General features: G+C 40.5%; 2 protein-coding genes across 3 annotated transcripts; both read left to right on the forward strand.

Annotated features, from left to right (window-relative positions):
• Positions 1–1,703: 1,703 nt before the first annotated feature.
• mif (macrophage migration inhibitory factor) lies at positions 1,704–4,326 on the forward strand. Its single transcript, XM_080415720.1, has 3 exons — positions 1,704–1,914; positions 3,062–3,234; positions 3,683–4,326. The coding sequence occupies exons 1-3, from the start codon at positions 1,807–1,809 to the stop codon at positions 3,747–3,749; spliced, it is 348 nt and encodes a 115-aa protein (XP_080271846.1). The 5' UTR covers positions 1,704–1,806; the 3' UTR covers positions 3,750–4,326.
• A 2,638-nt stretch (positions 4,327–6,964) lies between these two features.
• LOC308076036 (uncharacterized protein) lies at positions 6,965–18,468 on the forward strand. 2 transcript variants are annotated; one of them, XM_080416131.1, is made up of 6 exons: positions 6,965–7,154; positions 7,870–8,248; positions 8,568–8,710; positions 13,055–13,115; positions 14,924–16,009; positions 17,979–18,468. In XM_080416131.1, exons 2-6 carry the CDS (start codon positions 7,948–7,950, stop codon positions 17,990–17,992), a joined length of 1,605 nt encoding a protein of 534 aa, XP_080272257.1. In that variant the 5' UTR covers positions 6,965–7,154; positions 7,870–7,947; the 3' UTR covers positions 17,993–18,468. The 2 variants fall into 2 exon arrangements, with proteins under 2 accessions (XP_080272257.1, XP_080272256.1); XM_080416130.1 differs by having other exon boundaries at positions 14,924–18,468.

The raw sequence follows: 18,468 nt of genomic DNA on the forward strand, positions 1-18,468 counted from the left end.
CCTCCTCCTTCTGCCTCTACACAGCGCGATGATGCTCAGTGTTGCCAGGTTTAGCGATTAAAACAAGCCCAAAAGAAGCCCTTCACCCTCTTTAAACATATACATTGGCTATGGCGACGCGTTGTGAGCTTGTAGATCTGCTATTTTCAATAACAAAAAAATCTTGAAGAAAAATGGAACAATTTGGAATATATTTTTGAAACATTTAAAAAAACACAAATCTATCCCACTCCCTGGCATAACATAGTTTCAGATGGGGGATCCGCAGACTAATGAATATTAATTTGGGGGTCCTTAACTTGAATTATTTTTTAGAAACACTGGTTTAAACAACACTAGAAACAAGCCCCAAAAACTGCAGCCAGCAACTACCAATATTTACAACAAAACCAGCACAAAGTCGCTTATAATAAGCGGACATGGCAACACTGGTGATGCTGCTCCACTGCGCCTGCGCGCTACCGTAATTACTCTACACTCAAGAGCAAACCGCACCCCAAAAAAACACTTCTAATCAGGACCATTGGGTCGGAGGTTTCATGATGATGGCGAGTACTTCATCGTACGTTCGGTGGCGTCGCGGATGCGCGCCGAAAATAGCCGATATACAAGCTCACAACGTGTTGCACAATGGTTGTTGTGTGTGGCGCGCTCGATTTGTAGATCGCCTATTTTCGGCGTACGGCGCCTTCGTACGACGACGTACAAATTCTCTCGGTTGCAAAGTTACTGTGAATGACTACATTGAGGCGAAAACATATTGTCATGTATGACTTCTATTATTTTATATTCGGCTGGTGTTTTGTGTGCCTGAGCTACTATGATGATCTAGTAGTTATATACGTGTTTATAAACAGGTTATAAGCTATATCTTTCCAGAATGAATGGAGGCGCTGTGGCCATGATGATACTTATTTGTCACGTGATCACATGCTAGCGAGGAAGTCAAGTGGGCTGTGCTTTACTGCAGGCCGCAGAAAACCAGTGTTGCCATGTCCGCTTATAATAAGCGAATTTGGCCTTCTTTTTTTTGGTAAAGTTGCATGTAAATATTGGTTAGTTGTGGGTTGCGGTGTTTTGGGGCTTGTTTCTAAAGTGTACTTGCTTATTTGGGCTTGCTTCCTAAATGTTGTTTAAACCAGTGGTTCTCAAACTTTTTCATGTCAACTTTTTCATGTTTGTATTTGTTCACAGACAAATTCCCTCCATCTTAAAATATGTTGTGCTTTTTTTTCAAGATTTGTTTGAAAACAGCAGATCTACAAGCTCTGCGACGCGTTTTGAGCTTGTAGATCTGCTATTTTCAAATAGCTGATGCATATTTGGTCCTGGTCTACAAGATACACTACACCACAAAGACACTCATGTACCTGTCAAACTACTTTGAAACGTCAATGACGTCCACAATCACAACACCAGAGGGAGCTCCACAAATCACGTGGAGCCCCCCCCCCTGAACTGTTTACTGTTACTGTACGAGTTTTATGTGATGTTTTTGCACAGTAGATCTAGATAGTATATTTGTCTGTCATTAAATGATTCGATGAATTGAGTACAAAGGACCCCAATGGACAAGTGCTTTCTTGGGTTTCAAACCCTCTTAACAGACCTTGAACTTTATCTCCCTGTGCTTGTCTTTGCAAATTGTTAATAATGTATTGGGCTTGTTTTCATAGACCTGGTTGCTTATTTCTCTCGCACAATCTGGCAACACTGGAAAACGGCATCATCACACACACACACAATACACTCACACTACGGTTGCTGCTCCTCCTGGAAGACAAGGAGACTTGAAACGGAGCAATCATGCCGATGTTCATGGTGAATACTAATGTGGCCAGAAGTGATGTTCCACCTGAGCTGCTCTCCGAGGCTACTGATGCGCTGGCCAAGGCAATGGGCAAACCTGCACAGGTAAACTAAAACTGGCCTAACACTACAGGACTTAGACTAGGATTCGATTTGGACTAGGTCTTAGAATAGGTGCATCGGCTATTCGAAAATAGCCGATCTACCAGCTCACAACGAGCTTGTAGATCTGCTATTTTCAAAAACTTAGATACATTTAGGAGTTGATAAATAAGGGTTTCGGTAAATAATGTAGGCTATGCTTCCTATGAGTTACGCAATGAAAAATGCTAGATGTAACCTGGCTCATCAACGTTTCAAATATTGACCAAAAGCAGACCTTTAATTTAAACCGACCATGCAATGTTGCATGAACCCAGATTGAGCTAATCCTGTGAATGGCGCTATAGACATGGAGCATGCGCAGAGATCGGTATGCAGTTGTCATACGAAAGGTTTCATCAGTTCCCCTTATCATTTCTAAATTCGGTCTGTTAATGAAGCTGGTTTGATTGATTGAATACTTTATTAGACATAAATGCAAACAGCACGAGTACAGTCAAACACTTGGTCTAAAAGGATAACACCCAAAACATTGTTTCCATTGGGGTCCCATGTATTCAATTCATCAGCATAGCATAAAAAATTACACCAAAATTCAACATCATCACAAATATAAAACACTATATGTACAGAGTAGGAAAAGAAGAGAATGGCTCGGGGGTGATCACCTGTCTGGCCTGTTTTAAAGGATGCCAGTGATTTTTTTTTAGATATTTAGTCAGATATGCGGTATTGAGGGCATGAAACTGTGATGTTCTGCATAATAGTGTATTTTTCTGTCTGTCATTTAATGTCACTATGAATTGAGTACAAAAGGACCCCATTTGAAACAATCCGTTAGGCTTTCATGGGCTTTTTCTATAATCCTATTTAGTTGGCCTTGTATTTAAACTGTACTTTCATGTGCTTTTTCTCAGCAAACTTCAAAATAAAGTATTCAATCAATCAATCAATCAAAGGCAAAGTCGCATTGACTATTTTGAAAGCCAATCCCATGGTCTTAGATGTTTGACTTATTTTTCGGAAATAACTATTCAATCCACTCTTTGGACACACGATACTCAAAACACCAGTAAATTGTTGAAGCTCAGTCAGAAAATCATGCCCTGTCCTCCAGGCTAATAGTTTTGCACTGTTTTGTCTTTATCAGTACATTGCTGTGAGCATCATCCCTGACCAGATGATGATGTTTGGAGGAAAGGGAGACCCCTGTGCCCTATGCTCCCTCAACAGTATTGGCAAAATCAACGGTGCTCAGAACAAACAATACTCGAAGCTCTTGAGCGGGCTGCTCAACAAACACCTGGGCATATCTCCTGACAGGTAACACACTCACTCACTCACTCACTCACTCACTCACTCGCAAACTCATTCACTCGCCTCACTCGCTCACTCGCTCGCTCACTCACTCACTCACTCACTCACTCACTCACTCACTCACTCACTCACTCACTCACTCACTCACTCACTCACTCACTCACTCACACACACACACACACACACACACACACACACACACACACACACACACACACACACACACACACACACACACACACACACACACACACACACACACACACACACACACACACACTCTAACACTTGCATAGATGCTGTCTGACAGAATCACATGCACTTGCAAATACTGACAGATATAAAGACAGAGAGTAAGATTGACAGAGAAATATTATGCACACAACATTCACCAACACCATCTGCCCACAGTTAATATCGAACCACATTAACCACTGTCTTGCTTCTGTTTCAGGATCTATATTAACTTTACTGACATGGAGGCAGCCAACGTCGGCTGGAACAACTCAACCTTTGGCTGACCTGAAAGTACGCACACTTCACCATGCCAGTAGCTTGCCATCTTTATGATTATAGTTGAAGCAGGCTGAATGAAGAAGCGGACACAGCGTTACACTGAGCTTGCACAAGATTAGTCATAAATGCACTTAGCTGGATCCATTGCACACTGATTTACTTTTTGCTCTTATGTTCAATAAAGTGACTCATGGAGATCAAAGTTCTTTATGATTGTATTTATTGCATTGTTTGCATTGATGCAATGGTACATTTTGACTTCATACTATATATCTATCTTCATGTAAAGATTGCATATGTGCTGTGATATGTGTGATAATCTACTCATAGAGACCATAATTATGTTTGCTAAAACTGAAAATGAACCAACTGACTACAGCAATCTCTTCACCAAAATTGTGATGCCTTGTGAGTTTGTAGATCTGCTATTTTTGCTAAATTTGCCCCAGAATAGGGATGGTAGAGTTCATGTGATTAGTTATACATCAATTAGATTGATGATGCTGAATGATAAAAATCTGAATCAATCAGAATCAGAAATGTTATGTTTAATAAATATAACGTTTTATTGTTGGAAAGGTTCCCAAAACTTTGAGTCTCACTTTGTGAGTCACTTTGTGTGTTCTATGTGCAGGGCGTTGCTGGAAATGAGCACTTGTGCTCAGCTAATACCTGGGTAAATAAAGAACAAACAAACGGCACTTTGTTAATAAAATAGTTGCATAGGGTAAATTACTGACACTTGCTTGTGCTAGCAGTGGGATGTTCTATAACGGATGGAAGCCAAGTTATACTCTAGATGACTTGATGTTGAGCTGTAATACATAATAGCATCATGTCATTGTATCTGATTACTATAGTGGTCATATGCCAGTGACCATTGTGTATGTCATGTCACACAGCTGTGAAGGACAACTGAGACACAAAGATACAGGAAACCTTTGGATTAGAGTGAAACTTTTGAAACAAAGATGATGAGCCAGATCAGATTATTGCTGACGTGCTTAAAGTTGCAGAATGAGTTAAAGCAGCAGATCCCACACAGTTTAGGCATTGCAGCACCCACTTCTACAGTACTGGGTTGATGCACCCCTAATCCCCAATAACTTAAAAAACGAATTAAAAATGTATAAAAACATAGCCTGTTAAACACATTGCCTGCCAATAACGCATATGTGCATTTTTTTTTACCAAGGAGATATGATTTTTTGAAGATCTAGACTCCTATCCACTTCCTTGTTAACTTAAAACTTAAAAATTCTGTATCTCGGCTCCTGAGTACTTTTTGTTTTTTCAATTAAAAATCTCTGGCACTCAACAGCAAAAAATCTGAAATCATTCTGGCAGTCAATCGGTTAAAGCCACATTAAAGGCATCAAGTTTAATCATGCATAAATCAGAGCATATATAACTAAATATTCAAGAGAGCACAAGCACAACAACGTGCTCTCACATTTGAATGAAACTTAAACTGCACTGCACTCCATTGGCTCCCAGACAGTTACTGCCCACACTGAGTACAAAACACTGACGTTGGCCTACAAAGCAACCATGGCATGGTATGGTATGGCACCCCCGTATCTTCAAAGACTGATACAACCCTACAACCCCTCCCGCTCTCTCAGATCAGCTAACACAGGGAAGCTGTCAGAACCTTCGCTAATACATCCGGGACCACGCTCCACATGTCCCAGACTCTTCTCCCTTCTGGCTCCAAACTATGGAATGGACTCCCCATTGCAATTAGAACTGCAGACTCACGCCCAATCTTCTGCCGTAATCTGAAGACTCACCTCTTCAGACTCCACCTCAGCCTGTAGCACTTGCCCTAGCCTTGACGACCTTGCAGGATTATGCAACGGCTAAAATGTCATTGTTGACCTGGCATCAATGTAGGCTGATGATAGGTTCTTGGTTTACGTATGTATTAGTTATTATTAGATTATTGGTTTACTTATGTATTGCTTTATTATTAGATTACAATTTTTATGCATTTGATGTATTAAGTGTATTATGATATATTATGATATATTATCTTGTGTCCTTGCTTACTGTAAGTCGCTCTGGATTCCACTTTTACAACATTTATGTAATAATGGTATAATTATTACAACACCCCTAGAGGCAGCTCGAAGCACCTCCTTTTGAGAGTCCCTGGGTTAGAGAAAGGTATGGCCAGATGATCAGACATCTCTGCCTAGGCGGACACGTCACACGAGGCTACGCAAGGCAATAGGTTACCTTTAATGGGATGATCAAAATGAGATGCTAGGAAAATAAAGCTATTAAGATAAGAAACCTGGTAATTATAAAAGTATCTTGTTTTTTTTTATATAGGGTTCCATTGAAAGGGCAATAGGCTCCAGGAGGTGAAGAATTTCAAAAATGATTTTAGGTGTGGTCAATAGCTGGAGCATTCCAGACTACAAGAAAGGTGAACAGCAAATTAATATTAATGGCCTGGCCTTCAATATAAATATTTGATATAATTGAGTTTGTATGTTTAAGCTCCTTTTAACAACAAAACGAGACTGTGTTGGGTTATGGTTGTGCATATAGGACCTTATAGTATATGCAAAAAAAACAACAATAATAGTTGGATTGTAATTAGTAATTGATTTGTTTTCCCCAAATTGTGTAATGTCCAATACGAACAGTGGATGGCAGCAACACGCCATTGCTGTGCCTCGTCCTCCGAACAAAGAAGAAGACCAGTGACCAGTCCCAGTGTTGCCATGTCCGGTTATTAAAAGCCACTTTGGGCTTATTTTTATGTAAAGTTGCTTGTAAATATCGGTAGTTTGCGGGTTGTGTTTTTTTGGCCTTGTTCCTAAAGTGTACTTGCTTATTTAGGCTTGTTTCCTAATGTTGTTTAAACCAGTGGTTCTCAAATATTTTCATGAAAATGTTTTGTGGCAGGGCGCAAATTTTGTGTTGTTATTCCAAACATTCCACATTTTATTGCAAGAGTTTTTTTTAAATATATAGCAGATCTACAAGCTAACAACGTGAGCTTGTAGACTGGCTATTTTCAAATAGCCGATGCGTTCAAAAGTGCTCATGTGGCCAAGTTGGCTCAAGTTGCTTCTTTTGGGCTTGTTTGTTTTCCTAGACCTAGTTTCTTATTTCTCTCGCAATATCTGGCAACACTGGTGCTCGCTCCCGCGCTGCTGCTGTGGTAAAAGGGAAGTGACGTTGCGCGGATTTTGTGGAAAAAGATGGCGGAAGCGGAGTGATCACCATCGCAGCTTATCTTTAGCGTGGTTGCAATAACTTGCAGTAAAATGAACACTTTTTAGACAATTACGTAGCCTACAACTCGTAAAGTGACCGTCTTGTGTCTTTACCAGGGAGGGAGTTTGATGCTCTTGTTGTGACCGTGTCCCCGGAGCTGCTTGTTCTACACGGCGGTCAGTAGTAGTTTCGTTTATGGCCAAGTGTTTACCTACTAGCGTTATTTTTCGCGCGTTTCTTTCGTGTTTACTAGTTGGATGTTTTAACGCTGCTTTTGATAGTTGTTCGCTAACATATCTGTGCTGCCAATAGTTAAATATGGCTTTCTATAATGCGTGGGCTTTCAATTCTTCAACATTTCCCATCGTATGAGCGCCATTCTTCTGTGAACCTCTTCTTAGTCCCATTTAGATCATGTGTAGGTCGGATATAACCTTTAGTTTACGCCAAGTCGTAATTCTTGGGCTGTGTGCATGTACTGCAGTGTTGCCAGATTTTGTGAGAGAAATAAGCAGCCAGTTCTATGAAAACAAGTCCAAAAGAAGCAATTAGAGCCACATTAGCACTTTATTGGCTATTTGACGAGTTGTGAGCTTGTAGATCTGCTATTTGCTTTAAAGAAACTCTTTCACAAATGCACAAAACATTTTCATGAAAATATTTGAGAACTACTGGTTTAAATAATAATTAAAACATTTAGAAACGAGCCTAATTAAGCAAGTAGCCTACACTTTAGAAACTAAACAAGGCCAAAAACCGCAACCACCCATTTTTAGAAACAACTTCACACAGAAAAGGAAGCTCAAAGTAGCTTATTATAATAAGCCAACATGGCAACACTGATCCGCAGGTTCTGCAGATACATATTGATCACTTTCTTTTACACAACAGATTGGGAGCCAGAGTGAGAATATCACTGCAACCAGAGCAAAAGACCCTCAGAAGTCCAAAGGCCTGACCTCTGCAGAGATGTCAGACTACCGCAGCAGACAGTTTAGAGCGCTGCTGACCACAACGATGGACACGTTGTTGAGGACTGCTGTGTTTGAAATCAGCAAAGTCTTTGACTGCAGTGTTCATGATCATCAAGTGGAGCTGGTGCAGAAAACAGAGGAGATAACTCGACTCCAAAGAAGGCTCCTGAGGGCAGAGGGCAAACTGAGGGATGGGAGGGGGGGAGTGGGTCGCCATCCGGAGGAGACTATAACAATAGAGGATGATGAAGAACCAATAATCTCTGACGTCGATATCCCTGAGGTTGTTTTTGAAGGTATGTTACATTGACAACATTTTAGATGAACAAAACGGACGGTATTGTGTAATGTTGGCTATATTTCATTTATACTCGAGTTTAACAAATTCAGCTGTGAAATACACCTCTTTTGTTGTGCAGAATTCAAATAAATTATTTTAAAAAAAAAACGAAATCATGATATTGATTAATCTGATTGAACCCATAGGTGACAGCAATTATTAGAATGTCCTCACCTAAAGAGATGCACGTTACAGTAGAAAGTTTTTGATGGAGAAATCAATTCACAACTCATTTCATGCATAAAATCTTAGGACTTTTTCCCGTGTGTACACAGTACCCGATGACTGGTGTGCCCCTTTCGCCCCCGATGCCCCCGATGAAGTGCAAGTGGTAATACAGGAGGACAATGAGTGCCCCAGTGTGTCATTGCGTCCGCTGTCTGTGGCTCTGTGGCGAATACCAACCATCAAACAAGAGGTGGGTGACTTCAGCAGAAGAGAAAATGGCAATTCAATTGTTTACTGGAGACCAGCAGAAAAACATATGTGATTATTGATTGTGTTTTATCTTATATTATATATTTTATATTATGGAATTGATGTATATATTAATCATTATATTTACAGTATGTTTTGCAAACCTGGTTTGCAATACAACAGAATTATAGGTTATGTTGTTGGATAGTGTCTAACAATCTACAATGTTAGATACTAGATCTACAATAAGCTCTTATTGGTAAGATATTTGGTGTAGAAAAAAACAATGGAGTATAGACCAATGTTCCCTCAAATCTTTCAACCTCCAACCTTCTGACCGCGACTTGATAAACGGCTGAGCAACATATGACGAGTGCACTGTGTAGCCTACACTGCGGTCATGTCAAGTTATGGCTTATTCAAATCTAATTACAGAATAAGTAATAGCGGTTGGATTACTTGTAATAAACTGTAGTTTTTGTATTATCCATTATTATTCAGTATTATATGTTAACACACGATAATAAATGGATTAAATGTTGACAAAATGTTGTGTACATAAATACAATTACAATAGGCCTAAATATGAGTCAACAAAATAACAATGCATTGACAGATGTCTAAAGAAGGTTAGCCCTGGCTGAGAAGTGACTGACATTATGATGAATAAAAGACAGTTCAACAGAATATGTAGGAGCATACCATTTGTACACACTGAGTTAAATTAACACTGGCTTTTGAGTATGGAGTCACAGAGATGAAAATCATATCATATGTGGCCTAGGCTCATTTCTATCAAATTTGGGGGTCCTTGAAATCAAAACGGTTGAGAATCACTGGGTTAAACTGTAGAATAGGCTATAGTTCATTCACAGAAAATACAATAACATAACCATGGAAACGGTGCTTTGTTTAGAAAAACCTACATCTTTGCACTAAAATAATGTATTGAATAACGTATAAATGTAAACATTTAGGTTTACAAGGCTAGACTAGTGGACTAGTGAAAGATGTGATTCTCTCCTTCATTGCAGGACTCTGGAGATAGAGTCAACAACAATAGAATGTGAATGTCCAGCTTCAAAGAGGAAACCGTGTAGTTTTTAGTTCGTAGGCTTGACTACCTGGAGTAAATGTGTTATCTCCGCTAGCTGTAGGCTACACAGGGGAATCATGTCTTTAATTATATCTGTGGTCTTTTTCCATGCGCAACGTAAAAGTGCTTGTGTTTGTTTTGGGACAGCCACACTGTTGCGCGTTGGATAAAACTTGAAGCCGGACCAAAGTTAATGCACGTAGGACCGCATTTTCAAACTGTCGACTCGCTGGGATGGTAGATCTTCAGGAGATGGAAAACATTTGTTGTGATTCTTCTCATCTTTCAGCGCGTCCGATCGGATAGCTACACTAGTGGCAGGCTGGCAGCATGTGGGCTAAAAAAGCTGCCTCTGTTTACTGTGTGTATGTGCATAATGTAAGTGAAGACCTATTTAGACAGTCTATGCAAAGCGGGGGTAGGCAGACAGACGAACACAAAATAATCAAACCATTCGGCAACTACAATACACAAATCTATCTGGTGTTAATGCACGCTACATAGATGTGTTCTGTGCAGTACATTCCTGAGCAGGGCGCACGTTAGGGGAAACATTGGTATAGACCCCTGGCTGACCCAACGAAGTATAGGGTTAAGGAGGATTTAAATTTTTACTACATAGTATGAAATAAATAACCTATGGCCTTTATTTACATAGGCACTGGTCCTCCTCGCAAATACTTATACTTTAATTTGGGTACATAGGCTCTAGGTGTCTTGTACTTTACTTGCGACAGCACTTAACCTCCTTGCAAATACTTACATCACACTTGGGAATTGAGCAAGAATTTAGGCCTGATAGCTATTGTTTTTGTATAGCCCGTCTTGTTATGGTTCAGCTTGTCCTTGTAGCAGCTATTATAACTATGGTCTGATCCCTGTGCTCGTTGGCAGAACTACCTTATGTTACCACTGATCTGTGTAAGATTGTCTGTCTAACGTACTTCTCCCCATGATATCATGTACATTAAAGCATAACCATCACCACCTAGAATATTGTCTCAGACTCCTAGTGCCTCATCAATTAGAGCTTTTTATTTCACAAACGGATTTCACAGCCTTTATGGCCTCCATGAAATTCCTAACAAAGGCGATAGTGCCTGCACACCCAATCTCACTCAGGCCGTGCTGGATAAACAGCGATTGATTCAACAGAAAAACTAATTCTGCAACAATGGTTCTCAGCTCTACTCCCAAGGTTTCAATCCTGCTGAATCTAATTCAGGAGTTTTTGATTCAAATTTCTGAAGATCTAGCAGGATCGAAACGTTGAAGCAGTGGAGCTGAGAGATATACCAGTATTGCAGACTTAATTGCTTTTCTCCATGATATTCCTACCCTGTTACCGTTTTTCACGTATTGAAACGATGGACACAGAATTGTCAGCACAAACCTCAAGTTAGTTTGTGTTCTTTTACCACTGTGTCATATTAGCAGTTCATTATTGCCGTGGACTAAAACCTTAAGACTAGGGGTCTATTCCACGAAAGCGGAATTAAATTATCCTGGTTTGAAAGGCAAATCCAGGTTTGACAAGCCTGCGCTGTTCAGCCTGGTTTATTCAGTTCCACGAACGCCAAGCCGGGCTGAGAAGGAGAGGTTTGTCGAGCCAGGATCGTTAAACCAGGCTGAATGTGAGTTCACATATTCCTATAAAAGACCATGAAAGTCGATAGCAGAATCCTTGAACTTGACCAATCATGGAGCCCAAAACCAGAGCGGCGTTCTTCTCTGTGGCTGAACAGCAAAACTGCAGCAGCTCATGAAATCATACAAGGAAGTAAAATGTATAATAAGCAAGAGAGGAAACACAGCCGCAATAAATATAGATCCAGGGAGAAAGCGTGGCAAAGTATTGCAGACAAATTAAATGCACAAGTTGTCCAAAAATATGCAATTAATTTATATACAAATCCATAAATATATAATTCAGTTAGGCTTAAACATAAGGAGTTTAAGTGAATGTTGGAATTATAATTACACACTTAGAATAATTTTCTAATTTCTAAAATCGAAGATCTACAAGTGAAAAGCTTGCATTTTGGCGGCCGGGGGTCCCCGGTCCACGGGGGTCAACGGGGGTCCGGGAGTACCCGGCCCCCCGTGTACTCCCGGACCCCCGTTGACCCCCAACAGAGGTCCGGGGTATACGGGGGTCCGGGGGTCCACGGGGGCGGGGGTCCACGGGGGTCCGGAGGTACACAGGGGGCCGTGGGTACACGGGGGCGGGGGTCCGGAGGTCCATGGGGGTCCGGAGGTACACAGGGGGCCGGGGGTACACAGGGGGCCGGGGGTACACGGGGGCGGGGGTCCACGGGGGCGGGGGTCCATGTGGGGCCGGGGACCCTCGGCCGCCATAAGACAAAAACATTTCGCGCTTGTAGATCTTCGAGTTTCGCATAAGAATTGAATAAGTGTGGAAAAACTCATTGGTTTATGATTGGAGTCATTGGACTAACAGCTATTTCACAAAACTTGAAGAACAAGGCACTGGATTAATAAAGCTTGGCTGTTAGCCTGGTCCGGACCAGGCTAACTTCACAGCTAAATTGCCATGGTAACTTAGGCAGGATTGCTTCAATTTTCTTTTGTGAAACAGGATCATGGATAAACATATCCAGGTTTACTGGCTAAGTTAATCTGCCGAGCTAACTCAGCTTTCGTGAAACCGATTCCTGGATAATTTAAGCCAGGATAGCCGATTAAACCCGGTTTAAACCCGGTTTATCCCTAATCCAGGTTTCGTGGAATAGACCCCAGGTCAACTGTTATTTTGTAATCATCCAGTACCAATGAGGCTTGGTTATTGTTGCTAAATCATTTGAGACTCTTTGGTGTGTATGGCAGATTTACATTATGAGCCCATTTTCTGACCTTGTGAAGGCAGTACTGGTGTAAACAAAACATCAAAATAATGAATTTGATTTAAGGCACCGACATGGCAATTATTCTGAACTTCACCAATGAGAACAACACTACTTGTATATGAATAAAATATATATTTTTATCAAGTTTGGCTTGTTGGCATTTCAGTGTGTAGCTGGCTTGTGCTGGCAGGACAGGAGCATTGTCCTCATGGTACTGGTCCCATATGCTGGACGGACAGATTGCGCCTGATTGGCTAGTTCTACACCATAGCCTCGCTGAGTTGTGCTTTGTGTTGGCGATACTGTAATTTGAGACGTATAACCTGGCACTATGTTGTGCTGTTCAATCCCAGCGATCTCACCAACATTATCTGTCTTTTAGGTGGAGGATGACGACTTTGAATCCCACCTGTTAACATCCCTTAAAGAAAGTCCCATGAACAGTGAGTATTGTAAATGTAAATTTCTATTTGTAAGCGTCTGTACTTGAGTCCAGGGGTCGCGTTAGTCCGATAATTGCCGGTTTTGACCGATTTCTTTTTATGACAAAGACCGGAAAAAATTGATCTCTCCGGACATCCTGACCGGTTGATAATGACACGGCAGTTAATTAATTATCACCGCAAATCAGGCACATTTCAAATCCTCTGCTTTGCAAGCTCTCTTTCTCACGCGCTCGCTCTCTCGCTCTTTCTTTCTCTCTCTCTAAACAGTGTGCGTGTGTTTCTGGGAGAGAGAGAGAGAGGTAGAAAGAAAGAGTGTCACACGCTGTTAACACATTGGGTGCCAGAGGTTTATTAAAATATTATACTTTGAGTGCCAGGACTTTTTAAACATTTTGAACCTTTTTCAAGTAGTCACAAAAAAAATTCAGTGATCACCGTCCTCACGGTGATCCCCTCATTACACACATACAGGTCTCGTACAATCGGGGGGAAAAAATTTAAAACATTCGGAAATCCATTCCATAGTTGCAGCCAGTTCAAAAAAGTTAAATTAACATTGTAAAAAAAAAAGTGCACAGGAGCCGAGATACAGGTTTTTGAAGTCATAAGTTAACCAGGAGGTGGATTGGAGTCTAAATCTTGTAGGAGTGATATTTCCTGTTGCTGTGAAGAAAAAAAAAAATATTATATACGGTTTTGGCACTCAACGTTAGTATGCGCAAAACCGTATATATACGGTTTTGGCACCCAATGTGTTAAGTTACACCTATTTCCTGTTAATAATAACCAGTGTAAAATGTGCTGCATAGGGCGGTAAATGGGAGACACTTTATTGTGAAGGTACAACAGGAAGAAGAGAGATGTTGCTGCTGCTGCGTAGTTGTCGAAATATTATTACTCTGTGGTCTGCTCGGCAGTCAGACAGAGACCGCGGTCCGGTTACAAGTTACATTATATAAAGTTGTGTATTTAACAGTCAGTCACACACAAGTTGTATCATTACGAGTAAGAATATGTCACAGATACTAGGCAAGGGCACTTGTGAGTAAAGTTGGCAAGTTGCCCTACAGTTTAACAACAGTGCAAGTTGAAGATGAAATATCCAACACAGATGCGTAAATACTCTCCACAACAGCTATAGGCTACTGCAACTATGGCATCCAGGTGAAACACAACGTTAATCATAATCGTGGACCTATTTTTAACTATGAGGTGGACACGTTAAAACGTTACCACTTTGAACTGAATAGCTCTATGAGGAGACGACAAGATTCTCACAACTCATCAACTTTCCCACGGCTGTCCCAACTAGACGCACGGATGGCATCCACTGCCTAACTATACAGTATCACCTCCTGTGAGTGAGTAGTGGTCTATAATTTATTGCCCTAACAGGTCAGCTGAGCCACGTTATGAAGGATTAATCTGAAATGCCCAATTTTGTGCAGTGCCCTTTGATTAGAAAATGCGTTCAAACGCAATTGATTATTGAGAAACCATTACGCACGCAGCATGCGCAAATGGTAATGTAGGTAATTAATGTATTTGTGTAAGATGACCCTGCTATATAAAATGTGTATATTATGATGGTGAATGTTCAATTAGCTCAATCCAAAATATAATGCTGTAGGCCTAAATGTTAGGCTGTATTTACGCACCTGCTTGTCATTAATCCATACAAATAATTATGACCGTTATTTTGTCAGAATTTGAATCCTTCCGGACATTGGGACCGGCAGATTAAAATCCTAGCGCGACCCCTGCTTGAGTCATGAGTAATGTTTTTCCATTTGTTTCTCCCACAGGCTCATTACCACAGAAGAGAAGATCTCGTAAGCTTAAGCACAGCCAGAGCCTAAAGCTACCTACAAGACTACGCCGCAGTACAGACCGTGAGCTACGAAGCAACAGGGTTGAAAATCTGGACCACGACTCCAAAAAATATCGGTCCGACTTACCAGCAAATGTGAATGATGGCAAAAGTCCTGTGGCGAGGAATGCTGGCAAGAAAACGAAAGGTTCAGCTACTGAAACGAGCTCTGGTCATGTTAAAGGAGAGGAGAAACCGAGCAAAAGCAGTCAGAAGATTTACTCTTGCAAGTTCTGTAGTAAAGTCTTCAACAAAGAGTTTGGTCTTAGTGTACACCTTCGGTCACACAAGAAGTGTACTATTTGCCATAAGACCTTTCCCTTTCCAAGCTCTCTCCGTATTCATTCGCAATATTGCCGCAAAGTCAAGGACGAAAGATCACCTAAAAAAGAGAAATCTGCACAAAACCTTGAGTCTCCCAATAAAGATGATGCAACCATATCCGGAAAGGCTTCCTCTAAAATAGGTTTTCGACAGCTCACCTGTCGAGACTGCGGAATGAAGTTTCCTAACCTCTATGCACTGCGTATCCACAAGGAGCGTATCCACAAGGAGCATAAAAATGAGGATCATTTTGACTGTAACATGTGCACCCAGAAATTCCCACGGAAATCTTTACTGAAGAAGCATTTGTACAAAGTCCACAAAAGAAAGCAGAAATATGGGGAGACTAATGGCGATCTCTCATGGATGAAGCCCTTAGAGGATACTGTGGATACTCAAGTGGCCTCTAGCGCGTCCCAACAAATACAAATCCCACCAACTGAAAACAAAGACATTCAATTGGCAAGAAATCCAAAACCAAAGAAACTGAAGATAAAATCTAAAGACTGGAAAACCCTGGGCAAGGAGGTCCCTGATGGTTTCTGCTGTTCACAGTGCAAGAAAGTCCTGAGCAGCAAGTATTTACTCATAGAACACTATCGCATCCATACTGGGGAAAGGCCTCTAAGCTGCGATAGGTGTGACGAGACGTTCCGTTGCCATTCCCTGAGGAGTCTCCACAGGAAGAAGTGCACAGGTGATTTGGTCCCTTGTCAATTATGCGGGAAGGTATTCTTAACAGAGCCGATGTGTAATAAACACATAATGGATGCTCATAAATGCTGGCCTCATGTCTGCGAGCAATGTGGCAAAGGGTTTGTCAATTCCAAATGCCTCAGAAACCACTGTGAGCGATTGCATATTTAAGCAAAGCAAAGTTATGACGGAGGGTGTCAGTGGTTTGGGCGGTGACCGTTTAATCTTTTGGCCCTGTACTTGTATTGGTGTAGATGCTAAAGTTTTCCTTGAAACGGGAGATATGTTCCAATCCTGACCACATGTCACATGGCTCAGGAACCGCTGGTTCCTGAGGCTACTTACTTAAAGGAGCACTACACCCATTTTCAACCTAACTTCATATAATTGGTCCTCACAAATGCTCATTACAAAATGGTAGCATTTCTGTCTACTCGCTCTGCCTCATAGGTGGGCTGTGGACAGTTCAGAAACCTTCCTCCAATGACATCTTCAAACAAGGTGGTTACTATTTCAGTGTGCTAATTATCCAGGAAGAGAGAGGGCGTAGTTTACATTAGGTTGAATTGAACAGTGCTTATTCTGTTGTCCTAGCTCCTCTATTCTCACTCGAACAAGATTATATAAAGAAGGAAAGGACCTCTACACTATATAAAAGATATGTTGCAAAATTTGAGCTGTAGCTCGTGAAATGCGATCTATTGATGTGTACATAAAAATTTGGATCTGTAAAAAAATATTAACGTTTAGATCGACGGGTGCGTATTAAGTAATGTTTATTTTTTTTCTTCAAATTTCAATTTACATGTGTATGAATATTTTATGCAAGTGCAAATTTCAATGTACACGTGTGTAGATCTAAATCTACAAGCTCTCGAATTTTGCAACATACTGTATTTGCATTTGTATTTTTATATAGATGGCCTTTCCTTCTTTACATTACCTTGTTCGAGTGAGGATAGAGTAGAATAAGGACCTGAGACGCAGCCCAGGAATCGCCTCTGATGTCAATTGAGGTAGGTTTCAGAACTGCCTTCAGCCCAGCTCTAAGAAAACGGCGAGTAAATGCAAATGATCAAATATACATCTTATAATGAATTCATTAGTGAGGACCAATTATATGAAGATACGGTTGAATATGGTTTGAGTGCTCCTTTCAAGTTTCCCTGTACATAACATTTTGAATGTGTTTGTTTTATTGACACATTTCTTCATATATTAAGAAATTAACAAGATTGCAAGAATTACACTATATTAATTCAGTTATTATTCACTGAACTCACAATCCCTGGCTAGTGTCAGTTTTTCTCACAGTTCCACTGACACAGGTTTCTCTTGCAGACTAAATACTTGGTTAATTTGTACTGTCCTGAACATCTAGTAGCACTGATCTGAACACTACATCACGCCTGGCCAATCAAATCCGGATGTCAAGTTTGTGACATTTGTTGGCCAGTCAAATTACAATGTTGCGTTTGTGACTCCCACCCATAAGCCAATTTTAATATACGATGCAGCTTTCAATCTTCACCAAATGTTAAAGGGCGACTTAACCGATTTTGACATTGACATTTAGAAAATATTGTAGCTCCCTAATATAGATTGCGTTAAAACACAATTTTTCTTATGTAACCGATGGACGGGAGATGTTCATCTGGCGCCACTTATCATTACTGACTTGACTATCATTACTGTTTTGCCTCCCAGTTCTGGCGTAACAAATCTTGGAACTCATCAGCTATTGTCTGCATTCTCAAAATGCATTGGGAAATGTTAAGTCAGATGTCCTCTGCATAGAATGATATGATAGAGAGGTTAAAGAGTTGCCCTCAACCTGTTCAAAGAGCAGGCATGTCTGTAATCCCCTGATCTTTGTGTCATGTTCTTTTTGTCAACCTTTTGCTTATCTTAACAAGTATTATCAACCTTTGTAAATGACGTGATTGATGCTGTGGGACTTTTGTCACCAGGTCACCAGGATTGATATATTGAGCTGACCTAAAAAAAGATGAATGCTTGTCTGATGGAAGATGTCCTGAAGAAGACATTTTAACTACCTTCCAAGATTTTCCTGGAATCATTGACAAATGTGTTGAGATATCGAAATACTAGCATGATGGCCTGGAACGAAAATACATGCCTGGGGATATTTCTTCATTTCAGACTGTATAAACTGTAAAATTTCTATTTTGTCAGAAGTTGATGTTGAGATGGTTTAATATGTATTTCCCATTCATTGCGGATCCTTTAGGTATTGTAAGTATATATGTAGTATGTTTGAACAAATATCTGCGTAATTCGTTTTAACTGATTGCAAAGGCACCATAGTTAACATTGATTAATTTTTTCTTTGTTTACATGCTTTTACTTAGAAATTTGCTTTTTTTTCCTTTTGAAAGCTTTGAAAAAATATAGATAAATTACATTTGTACGTCAATAAACTCCATAGTGTGACATACA

The sequence above is a fragment of the Gymnoscopelus braueri genome (assembly GCF_963280865.1).
Source record: "Gymnoscopelus braueri genome assembly, chromosome: 20".
NCBI lineage: Eukaryota > Metazoa > Chordata > Actinopteri > Myctophiformes > Myctophidae > Gymnoscopelus > Gymnoscopelus braueri.

Bases quoted from the DNA above. Each gene is read 5' to 3' on its own strand.
- LOC308076036 (XM_080416130.1), top strand. From the start codon at position 7,948: ATGTCAGACTACCGCAGCAGACAGTTTAGAGCGCTGCTGACCACAACG. The intron at 8,249-8,567 runs GTATGTTACATT...GTGTGTACACAG, and splicing joins CCCTGAGGTTGTTTTTGAAG to TACCCGATGACTGGTGTGCC. The intron at 8,711-13,054 runs GTGGGTGACTTC...TCTGTCTTTTAG, and splicing joins TACCAACCATCAAACAAGAG to GTGGAGGATGACGACTTTGA.
- mif (XM_080415720.1), top strand. From the start codon at position 1,807: ATGCCGATGTTCATGGTGAATACTAATGTGGCCAGAAGTGATGTTCCA. The intron at 1,915-3,061 runs GTAAACTAAAAC...TGTCTTTATCAG, and splicing joins CAATGGGCAAACCTGCACAG to TACATTGCTGTGAGCATCAT. The intron at 3,235-3,682 runs GTAACACACTCA...CTTCTGTTTCAG, and splicing joins CTGGGCATATCTCCTGACAG to GATCTATATTAACTTTACTG.